The sequence below is a fragment of the Ostrinia furnacalis genome, unplaced genomic scaffold (assembly GCF_004193835.3).
Source record: "Ostrinia furnacalis isolate ACB-3 unplaced genomic scaffold, ASM419383v2 OfSCF0666, whole genome shotgun sequence".
In the NCBI taxonomy this organism is placed as follows: domain Eukaryota; kingdom Metazoa; phylum Arthropoda; class Insecta; order Lepidoptera; family Crambidae; genus Ostrinia; species Ostrinia furnacalis.
The window spans coordinates 85,407-98,267 of record NW_021130905.1 but is presented as its reverse complement, the minus strand read 5'-3'; the positions used below and the strand labels follow the sequence as shown (position 1 = coordinate 98,267).

The 12,861-nt window shown below is 44.9% G+C and overlaps 1 protein-coding gene across 1 annotated transcript in view; it reads right to left on the bottom strand.

Moving 5' to 3' along the window:
- The window catches only part of LOC114366710 (cytosolic carboxypeptidase-like protein 5), a 32,222-nt gene that overhangs the window by 10,044 nt on the left and 9,317 nt on the right, over window positions 1-12,861 (bottom strand). Inside the window, exons 11-16 of the mRNA XM_028323661.1 lie at window positions 11,270-11,353; window positions 10,968-11,063; window positions 10,015-10,125; window positions 8,298-8,454; window positions 2,497-2,635; window positions 585-804 (exon numbers count right to left, since the gene is read on the bottom strand). Of these exons, the coding sequence (XP_028179462.1) occupies window positions 585-804; window positions 2,497-2,635; window positions 8,298-8,454; window positions 10,015-10,125; window positions 10,968-11,063; window positions 11,270-11,353 (807 nt within the window). The remainder of the gene's footprint in view (window positions 1-584; window positions 805-2,496; window positions 2,636-8,297; window positions 8,455-10,014; window positions 10,126-10,967; window positions 11,064-11,269; window positions 11,354-12,861) is intronic.

The following is a 12,861-nucleotide window of genomic DNA, read 5'->3' as shown; positions in this document are numbered from 1 at the left end:
TTTTGAGGTGGCGACCCTTGCTAAGTCGTGCTAATAAACCACTAAAAAGCATACAAGTTGGCTCCCCTTGTTACGGCCACGTCTATAGGTTACCTTTCTTGGAGATGTGTCCGTGCCAGTCTATAGACAGGTATAGTCTGGTCTGCGAGCACGTAGAATTTTGTCCCATGACCCCAGGCTACCCATCCTTATCGCTCGCGCGTAATGAAGAATGTTCACTAATTTTGTTTTTTAGCTTTCTGTATTCTCTGTTAAAAATAAAAAATACACGTGAAAGAATTATTTCGATACGTCAATTAGTTTCCAAGATATTGAATTTGAAAAGTGCGGGCGGCGGCCGGCCCGCCACTTTATGCGCGNACGCTTGCTTAAAAATGCCGCACGTTGTGACGTCGTGCGCAACTTCAACGCACCATAACTCCGTAATTATTTGTTAGATTGACAAATAAAAATATATGTGTCCAATATTTTTTGATATTAAACATTACGGACTAAACAAATTTTTTTAGGCAACTAGCCTATTCCAGCAACAAGTTAAGCCACCTAAAGCGAAACCTACTACACAACACATCCGGCACACAAACCTGGAACGGGTTTACCTCTTCGAAGATGTGCGGCGTATACTTGGGCGGCATTGGCGCGGCGGCGGGCGCGCCCGGCCCGTCCCGCACCGTCGGCGGCAGCACGTTGACCAGCCGGCCCGTGTTGTAGTTGCATTCTAGCGTGTAGGAGCGGACGAGGCCGGTGGCCTTTAGGACGGCCACTCGGCCGGAGCCTTCGCGGGACATGCCATCGCGACGGTCCCTGTGGAGACATAAGATTGTACTACATCAGCCGGGCTCGAGAGTGTAGGAGTGGACGAGCCCGGCGGCCTTTAGGACGGCCACTCGGCCTGAGCCTTCGCGACGGTCTCTGTGGAAACATTCGATTGTACTAGACTAAGACTAAGATGCGCGTCGTGATACACTCTTTTAGACGTCAAAATGTATGGGCTTAAACGAGGAGGTAGTATGTTGACCAGCCGGCCCGTGTTGTAGTTGCATTCTAGCGTGTAGGAGCGGACGAGGCCGGTGGCCTTTAGGACGGCCACTCGGCCGGAGCCTTCGCGGGACATGCCGTCGCAACGGTCCCTGCGGAAACATTCGTTTGTATTATATCAGCCATTAGGGGGGGAGTACGTTCACGAGCCGCCCCGTGTTGTAGTTGCATTCGAGAGTGTAGGAGCGGACGAGGCCGGTGGCCTTTAGGACCGCCACTCGGCCGGGGCCTTCGCGGGACATGCCATCGCGGCGATCCCTGCGGAAACATTCGTTTGTATTATATCAGCCATTAGGGGGGAGTACGTTGACGAGCCGGCTCGTGTCGTAGTTGCATTCTAGCGTGTAGGAGCGGACGAGGCCGGTGGCCTTTAGGACGGCCACTCGGCCGGAGCCTTCGCGGGACATGCCGTCGCGACGGTCCCTGGGTGAGATGAAAGATTATATTGGACTAGGTACATTAGCCGGGCTAGAATGCGTGTAATACACTCCTATCGAAGATTTTAGACGTCACACACAATGTATGGGCTTAATCGAGGGGTGAGGAGGTTGACCAGCCGCCCCGTGTTGTAGTTGCATTCTAGCGTGTAGGAGCGGACAAGGCCCGTGGCCTTTAGGACCACGACTCGGCCGGATCCTTCGCGGGACATGCCGTCGTGACACGGTCCCTGAGAGGTGAATCCGGGATTAGTTATAAGCTTGATATTCTTTGGGACATCACGTTAATAAAATGAATGACTGGACATGTTGCTATTCGGGAGCTGCTTATGTTGGTCATGTCATGTATGTATTTTATTATGTCACATTTAAACGTTGGCAACACTACCTCGTCTTGAACTAGCATGTTGTTGTCTATAAATAAATACAGAAAATATAAAACTTCTGCGTTTCTTTTCCACCCATAAAAGTCCTCATCGCGTCCAACTATACACTAAATTAAATAAATAAAACTTTATTTCCGAAAGGTACACAACAAATACAAAAAAATATCTGGTGTAATTAAATAATTTGGATAACTTAGTTCCCAAACTAGGTAATCCTGTATTATGGGGACTTGAGTTTGTTATTATGAATTATGATCATGATCCTTCGAGCCGGATATTTAGCTGAAAAATAAGAACACCTAGTGTTGGGAACCCAACAACGCGCGGGAGGAGACGTGCGGGCGGCGTACAATGACTAACGTCACCTCGGGCCGACAGCGTCATCATCGGCTGCGCTCGGGTCACACACTCGCCTTTGGGACACCACCGTCGTCACACGAATACCGCGTAGTCTAAGATAATTGAATTGTAAATTAGGCTGGCGAGAATACAGCACCTATTTTTATACAGTCCGCTATTTCATTTCTACTAATATTCGTTAGGACCCTAACACCTAGACCTAAATAGAATAATAATATGTAGACGCAATGGATATTCCTTGATGAGACTTCATCAAGATCGGGTCGTGTACTCACTTGAGGTACATGTTGCGCTCGGTGAAGTTGCAGGAGGAGAAGTGGAAGTGCAGGTTGTTGAGCGACATGATGCGCGGCAGCAGCATGCACTCCACCGAGCTGTCCACGTCCTCGAAGTGGTTGCCGTACATGAAGATGCCTGGAGAACCACTTGTTATTCAAACTCTTTGCATTTAAAAATCAGGGTTTCATTAATAAGGACTATCGATTTTATACTCCACAGTTGGCACCACTGGCGATTCAAATGACTTTTCTACACTAGGGCTATTATGAAGAAGCGAATGCGATAATCCTACCGCTTCTGCGCTTACCAGTTGGGACCATTGTCTTCGCCACTAGCAAGTGGTGCAACCGGTGAGCGCTAAAACGATAGCCCTCATTGCGCTCACCAATAGACTATTTGACAGCATTCCCCAATAATTCAAAATCACAACTTTTTTATAAAGACGCTTCATTCTGGTCTTAAAAACTTTAATTAATTTTAAATTATCTGTAAATTACGATTTTTGGTTTGTCAAATAGTCTATTGACGCCACTAGCGAGTGATAGGACTAACTTTACAGTGGCGCCATCCTAAAGGGTGCAAATGCTATAAACGCTCATGGCTATAGGTTACCTTTCTTGGAGGCGTGTAGGCGTGCAGGTCGATGTAGAGATACAGGCCGGATTCCGGCTCGCGCACGGCGGCTTCCTTGCCGCTTTCTTGGCGGCGACGCTTGCTATGTCATATGCTTGTTTTGTCGTGCTAATAAACCACTAAAAAGCATACAAACTGGCTCCTTTAGTTACGGCCACGTCTGTAGCTTACCTTTCTTGGAGGCGTGCCCGTGCAGGTCGATGTAGAGATACAGGCCGGACTCGGGCTCGCGCGGCGGCGGGCGCGGCGCGGGTGGTGGTTTCTTTGCCACTTTCTTCGACTTGTCCTCCTTTTGAGGCGGCGATGCTTGCTATATCATACTAAAGCCTGGTCCGTGAGCACGTAGAATCCCGTCCAATGACCCCAAGCTACCCATCCTTATCGCTCGCGCGTAATTATATTGCTGTCGCGACTGTGCGACGCGGGCCCGCAGTGAGTGTGCGAGCGCGACAGCTACATAATTACGCGCGAGCGATAAGGATGGGTAGCTTGGGGTCATTGGACGGGATTCTACGTGCTCGCGGACCAGGCTTTAGTAAAACACTAAAAAGCATGGAAGCTGGCTCCCCTAGTTACGGCCACGTCTATAGGTTACCTTTCTTGGAGGTGTGCCCGTGCAGGTCGATGTAGAGATACAGGCCGGACTCGGGCTCGCGCGGCGGCGGGCGCGGCAGCGGGCGCGGGCGGCGGTTTCTTTGCCGCTTTCTTCGACTTGTCCGCCTTTTGAGGCGGCGATGCTTGCTATATCATACTAAAGCCTGATCCGTGAGCACGTAGAATCCCGTCGCTACAATTATGTTGCTGTCGCGCTCGCACACTCACTACGGGCGCGCGTCGCACAGTCGCGACAGCAATATAATTACGCGCAAGCGACAAGGACGGGCAGCTTGGGGTCATTGGACGGGATTCTACGTGCTCACGGACCAGGCTTTAGTAAAACACTAAAATAAAAAGCATGGAAGCTGGCTCCCCTAGTTACGGCCACGTCTATAGGTTACCTTTCTTGGAGGCGTGTCCGTGCAGGTCGATGTAGAGATACATGCCAGATTCCGGCTCGTGGCTTCTTCTTGGCTGCTGGCTTCGACTTATTCTTCTTTTGAGGTCGCTTACTATGTCATGCTAATAAACCACAAAAAAAAATACATGCCCATGTTTGTAGGTTACCTTTCTTGGAGGCGTGTCCGTGCAGGTCGATGTAGAGATACAGGCCGGACTCCGGCTCGCGCGGCGGTTTCTTTGCCGCTTTCTTTGACTTGTCCTCCTTTTGAGGCGGCGATTCTTGCTATTGGCTCTGTGCACGATTACAGCGCCAACTAGCGTCCATAACTTTGTGGGCTCTGTCACATTGACACTTAGGTCGTTTAATTGTGAAAAAATATCGAAATGAAAAAATTACAAATATTTTCGACTAATAGATTGTTGTGATACCACGATTTGGGTGGAATAAAGATTTTGAAATCATTTTGGTCATTCAAATCAAATGAGGTAAGTCCAAAAAGTGTGTTTGATTTTGATTGTGTCAGGGTTTGTTTACTTCATTTATAGTTGTAGTTTTACAGTAAAACAAAAAGAAAAAGCTACTTTATCGGTTTCATTATATTACAGTAAATATATTTAAATGTTTCTGTATCGCTAGTAATAAATTAAATATCGTTTTCAGATCGAAATGAGTATCGTTTTGAAGACCGGGTTTGTGAGAGTTACAATATCAAATTCCAACCACAAACCGTATTTAAAGGAAAGTTGTTGGTATTGGCTGGACAAGTCCGAGATGTAGAAGAATTAAGAACAAAACAAGGGCAGAGTTCAATAATTCACGCTCTCATCATAAGGCAAACATCTGTGCACAACAACTACTGTCTCATTTTTGTACTACCACGTTGTATAGTTTAGTTATTTCCAAATTGTAAACGGCTATTAAAACAGCCCTATCGAAATACAGTCCACTCTTTTATTTAAGTTCCCAGTAGGACCCTTTTCATGCGATTAATTAATGATATTAAAATGTATTATGTAGAATCGCTTTGCCATTGACAGATACATCTGATGACAGAGCTAACATTATTTCTACTTTTGACCACCATGAGCGCTGCGATAGATTATATCCCCCCCACCTAGTACTTCGCACCCAGCGAATATCATACTAGTAAAACACTAAAAAGCATGGAAGCTGGCTGGAACACTAAAAACCACGTCTATAGGTTACCTTTCTTGGAGGCGTGTCCGGGCCAGTCTATAGACAGGTAGATGCCGAATTCTGGTGCGGGCGGTGGCTTCTTCTTGGACTTGTCTTCCTTTTTGGGATGACGATGCTCGCTTGTCGTGCTAATAATAACACACTAAAAAGCATGCAAGCTAACGCTCATGGCTATAGGTTACCTTTCTTGGAGGCGTGCCCGTGCAGGTCGATGTAGAGATACAGGCCGGACTCGGGCTCGCGCGGTGGCGGGCGCGGGCGGTGGTTTCTTTGCCGCTTTCTTTGACTTGTCCTCCTTTCGAGGCAGGACCCTTGCTAAGTCGTGCTAATAAACCACTAAAAAGCACACAAGCTGACCCCCCCTGGTTACGCCTATGTCTATAGGTTACCTTTATTGGAGGCGTGTCCGTGCCAGTCTATAGACAGGTATAGTCTGGTCTGCGAGCACGTAGAATTTTGTCCCATGACCCCAGGCTACCCATCCTTATCGCTAACGCGTACAGCAACAGCTGTCGCGCTCGCACACTCACTGCGGGCGCCCGTCGCACAGCCGCGACAGCAATATAATTACGCGCGAGCGATAAGGATGGGTAGCTTGGGGTCATTGGACAAAATTCTACGTGCTCACAGACCGGGCTTTAGATGCCGAATTCTGGTGCGGGCGGTGACTTCTTCTTGGACTTGTCTTCCTTTTTGGGACGACGATGCTTGTTTTGCGTGCTAATAATAACACACTAAAAAGCACGCAAGCTAACGCTCATGGCTATAGGTTACCTTTCTTGGAGGCGTGTCCGTGCAGGTAGATGGCGAATTCTGGTGCAGACGGTGATTTTTTCAACGATTATTATCTTTGTTTTTTACTGTGTTCTCATGTAAGTGGCATAATTTGTCTTTACGAGAATAAATGTATTTAAACAATTATTCTTAGACTTGTCTTCCTTTTGGGGCGGCAACGCTTGCTATGACATGCTACTAAACCACAAAAACCCAAGCTTCCCCCCTGGTTACGCCCTTAACTGTAGCTTACCTTTCTTGGAGGCGTGCCCGTGCAGGTCGATGTAGAGATACAGGCCGGACTCGGGCTCGCGCGGCGGCGGGCGCGGCGCGGGTGGTGGTTTCTTTGCCGCTTTCTTTGACTTGTCCTCCTTTTGAGGCGGCGATGCTTGCTATATCATACTAAAGCCTGGTCCGTGAGCACGTAGAATCCCGTCCAATGACCCCAAGCTACCCATCCTTATCGCTCGCGCGTAATTATATTGATGTCGCGACTGTGCGACGCGCGCCCGCAGTGAGTGTGCGAGCGCGACAGCAACATAATTGTAGCGAGCGACAAGGATGGGTAGCTTGGGGTCATTGGACGGGATTCTACGTGCTCACGGACCGGGCTTTAGTAAAACACTAAAAATCATGGAAGCTGGCTCCCCTAGTTACGGCCACGTCTATAGGTTACCTTTCTTGGAGGCGTGTCCGTGCAGGTCGATGTAGAGATACATGCCAGATTCCGGCTCGTGGCTTCTTCTTGGCTGCTGGCTTCGACTTATTCTTCTTTTGAGGTCGCTTACATGTCATGCTAATAATCCACAAAAAAAAAATACATGCCCATGTTTGTAGCTTACCTTTCTTGGAGGCGTGCCCGTGCAGGTCGATGTAGAGATACAGGCCGGACTCGGGCTCGCGCGGCGGCGGGCGCGGGCGGCGGTTTCTTTACCGCTTTCTTTGACTTGTCCTCCTTTTGAGGCGGCGATGCTTGCTATATCATACTAAACCCTGGTCCGTGAGCACGTAGAATCCCGTCCAATGACCCCAAGCTACCCATCCTTATCGCTCGCGCGTAATTATGTTGCTGTGGCGCTCGCACACTTACTGCGGGCGCGCGTCGCACAGTCGCGACAGCAATATAATTACGCGCGAGCGATAAGGATGGGTAGCTTTGGGTCATTGGACGGGATTCTACGTGCTCACAGACCAGGCTTTAGTAAAACACTAAAAAGCATGGAAGCTGGCTCCCCTAGTTACGGCCACGTCTATAGGTTACCTTTCTTGGAGGCGTGTCCGTGCAGGTCGATGTAGAGATACAGGCCGGACTCTGGCTCGCGCGGCGGTTTCTTTGCCGCTTTCTTTGACTTGTCCTCCTTTTGAGGCGGCGATTCTTGCTATATCATACTAGTAAAACACTAAAAAGCATGGAAGCTGGCTGGAACATTAAAAACCACGGCTATAGGTTACCTTTCTTGGAGGCGTGTCCGTGCAGGTCGATGTAGAGATACAGGCCGGACTCGGGCTCGCGCGGCGGCGGGCGCGGCGCGGGCGCGGGCGGCGGTTTCTTTGCCGCTTTCTTGGCGGCCGGCTTGGACTTGTCGTCCTTTTGGGGCGGCGACACTTGCTGTAATAATATCCGTACATTATTAATCGTCGCCATTTGCTCAATGCCTTTACTTAATTTTTGTGTGAATTCTTCTAACTAAAGAAAATGAACAAATAAAAGAAAGTCTTGGGTCTGGTATAGTTTTTTAAACGATAAGCGAAANAAAAAAAATTATTTAAGTATGTATAGATCCGTTTTCTAGTGAGCGGACGCTGTGAATGTACGTCACACGGGGTCACGTGACCGTCGGCGGGACTCAATATTTAAGCGAACTTTGAATGCCTATAAAATCATAACTACTGGGTATTTTTGAATGAAATAAAAACTAATGTATTTGTAAATGTAAAAGCTTAACTGTAACATAGGTTTCAAGTGATTTTGCATACCTAGTAACATTCTCAATTATATTGCTGTCGCGACTGTGCGACGCGCGCCCGCAGTGAGTGTGCTAGCGCGACAGCAACATAATTACGCGCGAGCGACAAGGATGGGCAGCTTGGGGTCATTGGACGGGATTCTACGTGCTCACGGACCAGGCTTTAGTAAAACACTAAAAAGCTTGGAAGCTGGCTCCCCTTGTTACGGCCACGTCTATAGGTTACCTTTCTTAGAGGCGTGTCCATGCAGGTCGATGTAGAGATACAGGCCGGATTCCGGCTCGCGCGGCGGCGGGCGCGGCGCGGGCGCGGGCGGCGGTTTCTTTGCCGCTTTCTTGGCGGCCGGCTTGGACTTGTCGTCCTTTTGGGGCGGCGACACTTGCTGGAGGTTTGAGGAATGCGGATTACTTACATATTATAATAAGCGACTAAATAATATTTTTATTTCACGCAAACAGATACCATTTGGGCAATGTGTTTTGAAGATTTTAGTACAGTAAAAACAAAAAATAAACAAAGTTATGAAAGTATACTAAGTATTGCTCGCGGTAGCGTTCGCGTGAATTTCGGTTTGTTACAGAAATATTTCCTTGTGAGTGTCTTTTAAAAATCGGGATAAACTATCCTATGTTTTTATCTGATCGCTTTACTAAATTAATTTTAAAATCTGTTTATCAGTTTTTGTGTGAAAGTGTAATAAATATCAATTCATCTTTATTAACTTTAACATTTATAATATACCTACCTACATACTTTAATGGTGAATTTGACCAAACAAGAGTAAATATTAATCTCAGAATAAATGGTCAGTTATTCGACATTTTCACATACCTATTTCCTATACTAAAACTGTCAATGTGCCAGTTATACCAGGCAGGAGTTATTCTCGGATAAAAGTTTGGTCGAATAATAACAACAAAACACATTGTGCTTATTGTCGGCCGTTTGGTGTAGTGGTTCGAAACGGACTACTATTCTGGAGGTAGCGGGTTCGATTCCCGCACAGTACAAACATTTGTGTGCATGAACATATTTGTTTGTATTGGACTGGGTGTTTTCTATATATAATAAGTCTATATTTACAAAAAAAAAAGTATTTATAGCCTGACCAGGAACATAAAAACCCTGGCATAGAGGCGCTTCAATTGCATTTGATAGTGCAACACTGAGTACAGTCGTACATGTGTTGAATTAATAGGCTAAATTTATGTATCGGGATTCAGGATTACGGGCTAATTTGATATTTTCATAAATTAACGAAAAATATTATTAAAGGTAACCTGGTTTAAATAAATTAAATGAAACCATCAATCGAGCTAGTAGGATTTATTATAATATTCATCAATAATCAAATTCAGAACTTGAATATTCAACTGCAATGTCTGCTCATGAACGCTTCAAACTCGGTACTTCTTTCCCAATTCCATAAAATTCAAAACTTAGAAAGTGACAAAAAACTTTAAAATAGGTAGTTGAAACAGACTACAGCTAATTTTCATAGTGGACTGTACTATACGATAAACATGTCAGTCAATTTGACAACCTTTGTCGGAAACATTATTCAATGAAAATATTGTCCGAACCCTTAGTATTTCTCTTTGACAAATACATTAACACATCGTGAACCACTTTTCTTTCACGACTATAAAAATATTTTAGCAATTTAATTCACAAAATCAATTGCACACTTTAAATAAAGTTTGTTTACACTTTGACAACAATAGACTGACATGCAAGGTGACATGTCAATGAAGTTTTCAGTTACTGTTGCCATTAAAAGAAATTAGTACCATTAGTTTTCCGCAACATGGCGAGGGTTTTTATGTTCCTGGTCAGGCTATAAGTATGTTTATATCCGTTGTCTAGTACCCATAGTACAAGCTTTGCTTAGTTTGGGACTAGAAGCGCAGTGTAAAATGTCAAAGGATATTTATTTATTTACCACGGGCGGGTCGGGCGGCGGCGGCGCGTGCTTGGCGTCGTGCGCGTGCGGCTCGCCGCTGTCGCCCGCCGACACCGCCACGCTGGCCGTCGACACCGCGTCACACAGCTTCTGCACCAAACAAGTTAGCAACATTTTTGACGGTCTCAGATAGTCTAAAACCGGTATCAGGAACGACCTTCGCCGATCGGTTCATCATCATCATTAGCGCCCGATTCCCATAATCAATCCTTGTCCAAATCCGGATTACAACTGTCAAATTGAATTTAGTTTTAGATTATATTTCCAAAATTTTCGATACATTTACACTTTAATAATGTTTAAATAGTCTTATAAACAATATAAAAATGTAAAAACATCAAAACCCGCAGTTATTTTGGCCAAAAACATATTAAAATTTGACAGTTGACATGACAATCCAAATCCGTATAATTTGGATTAGTATTGAATATAGAAATCCAGCATAAGTCACTCAACTTATTACAAAACGAAGCCCATAACTAGATTCAATTTAAAACATAGGTTTATAGAAGGCTTTTGATTGGTTAAAATTTAACCGTTATTGAATCGAATTTTAAGAGTTGATTTTATACAGATCCAAGATCTGTATGAAACAACATTTAAAGGTAAATTGAAATCTATTGAAGTAAAATAATTATGTTAACAAAATTAAAAGTTCGAATACGGATCAAGTCTGTAGACAGAAGCTAATGAAAAAAAAAATTAAAACTCTTGTATTGCTTCAAGAAATCATGTTACAGCTATAGCTATTATGTTGAAATTAGTTCCTGAATTCTGTAATAAATTTTACGGAATTATTAAAACCAACGTGTTGTTTGACTCTACACGAAAATTGGTTTTAATAATACCGGTAATTACTAAGGTATTGGAGAATCTATTCAAGTGACGAATAAAATTAATAATTATAAATAAAAGCAGCCGGGAATACTCACAACTTCCTCGTTATATTCTGTGATGACATATTTCTTGAAGCAGTTAGTGCAGAAATAAATCGTGTCGTCCTTCTCACCAGGTTCGACTTCGTGCATCTGCAACAATGAATTTTCATATTGGAACTATTTCGCTGTACTTTGTGATTGGAAAATAATCTAACAAATATTGACCGATCTACATCGAAAATTCGACCTAAATACACAATAATAGGGCTTATCTACTTTTTTCATACATTTTATTCACAAGTACCTCCAACAAGGCAATACCATACAAGTATTACTACAACAACAATAGGACATACGGATCGTTCTTGTTCGTCAATCTGCTGCTTTTGATGTTCCCTGTATTCCTCAATGTTGTGACTTTTGAGACTGTCTTGACGCAGCTAATAAAGGAAAACATTTATCAGTTTCATTACATTGTCATCATGAAAAAATTCGAAGCTTTCCAGTGGAGTCACTTCGTGCAACCACCTCCATCTATCGAGTCATCATATTTGACGTATGTAGCGGGCAGCGGCTCGTAAAGACTCCTAGTTCCTGGGAGCAGCTTTAGCCGGCCTTATGTATATTGAAGCGATGTCCGACATTGTGTTCTCTATTGTGTAAGGTCTTGAAACAGGAGAGTGACAGCGAGATTAACGTGAGCTAATTTACCTACTAATAATACAACAGAATGAACGTAGGGTCTGTTCCCCATGTCTGACGCCTGTAGCAGCTCGTTAAAACCCTGAGAGAAAGTGTAAGGTCCTAAGAAGATTTAGGCCTGCTGTCCACATAAACCGCAGATCATGCGCACCCTATCGTCCATAGAGTGGCACGTTGTATCCTACCTGTGTCGTCTTGCGTTCGTCACGTGGTATGCATTCGTCAAATGACGGACAGTGAACAGTATACCTTAACATTTCTCGTCACTCACCAGGGAGGCGCTGTAGCCGGGCACCATGGCGGCGATGCCGGGCATGGTGTCCTCCAGCTCGCTGACGGCGCGCCGGCACTCCTGGCACCAGCCCATGCGTACGTTGGACAGCCGTGATTCTTTGCCGCCTAGCGAGCTGTCCCTGCGATAAGCAGACGAATGAAAATGAAAATGATATTTATTTAGTCCAAAAATATTACAGTACATGATCTGGTTACTGTTACATTCAGAATAAAAACGGATTACAATTTATACAGTAAGTATGTACTAACAGTATCACTGGACTCCACACTAGGATTCCCTATGTCGTGGAGACCAGTCTTCCCATTGAAGTTTCGAGATAAAGTGCGTATGAATACGAATAGCTGCGGCCACAACGGGCGCCTGGGCTCGTGAGCAAAGCTTGTCATCCTGCTCACTCAAGAGCAGAGTGAGCAGGATGTCAAGCGTGCCTCGCGAGTCCATGCGCCTGGTGTGGACACAGCTATTGGGGTTTGACTGCACCCACTTCGCCATCGCCGGCGCTGTCAAAGGACAATAACAGGTCGCGCGACCTATGAAAGTTCACGCGACCTGTCATTGGCCTTAGATCGCGCCGGCGATGGCGATCTGCACGCGTTGGTGTGGTTGAAGCATTAGCAAACTGAAAATGGAATCGAGCCACAAAATGTTTACATTTTCACGAACCGATAACTTTGTAGGATATAGTATAAGATCCCGCTATACAACGACCTTCACCGAGATGCTTATTTGATGAAACATATTTTATATTCAATTTAACATGTCAATAATTATATTGCTTAAGGGTTGCCTAATAAATTTCAGTCCAGGATATGATTAATTAATCATTAAAAAAAGTTTTATTTTTAAATATTTCATCGGTTTGATTATTAAACAAACTCCATACCAATCGAAAGTATGAAGCCCATAGAATATGCAAACGTTAGGTTGCCTATTCTTTTCCAGTCATAACNA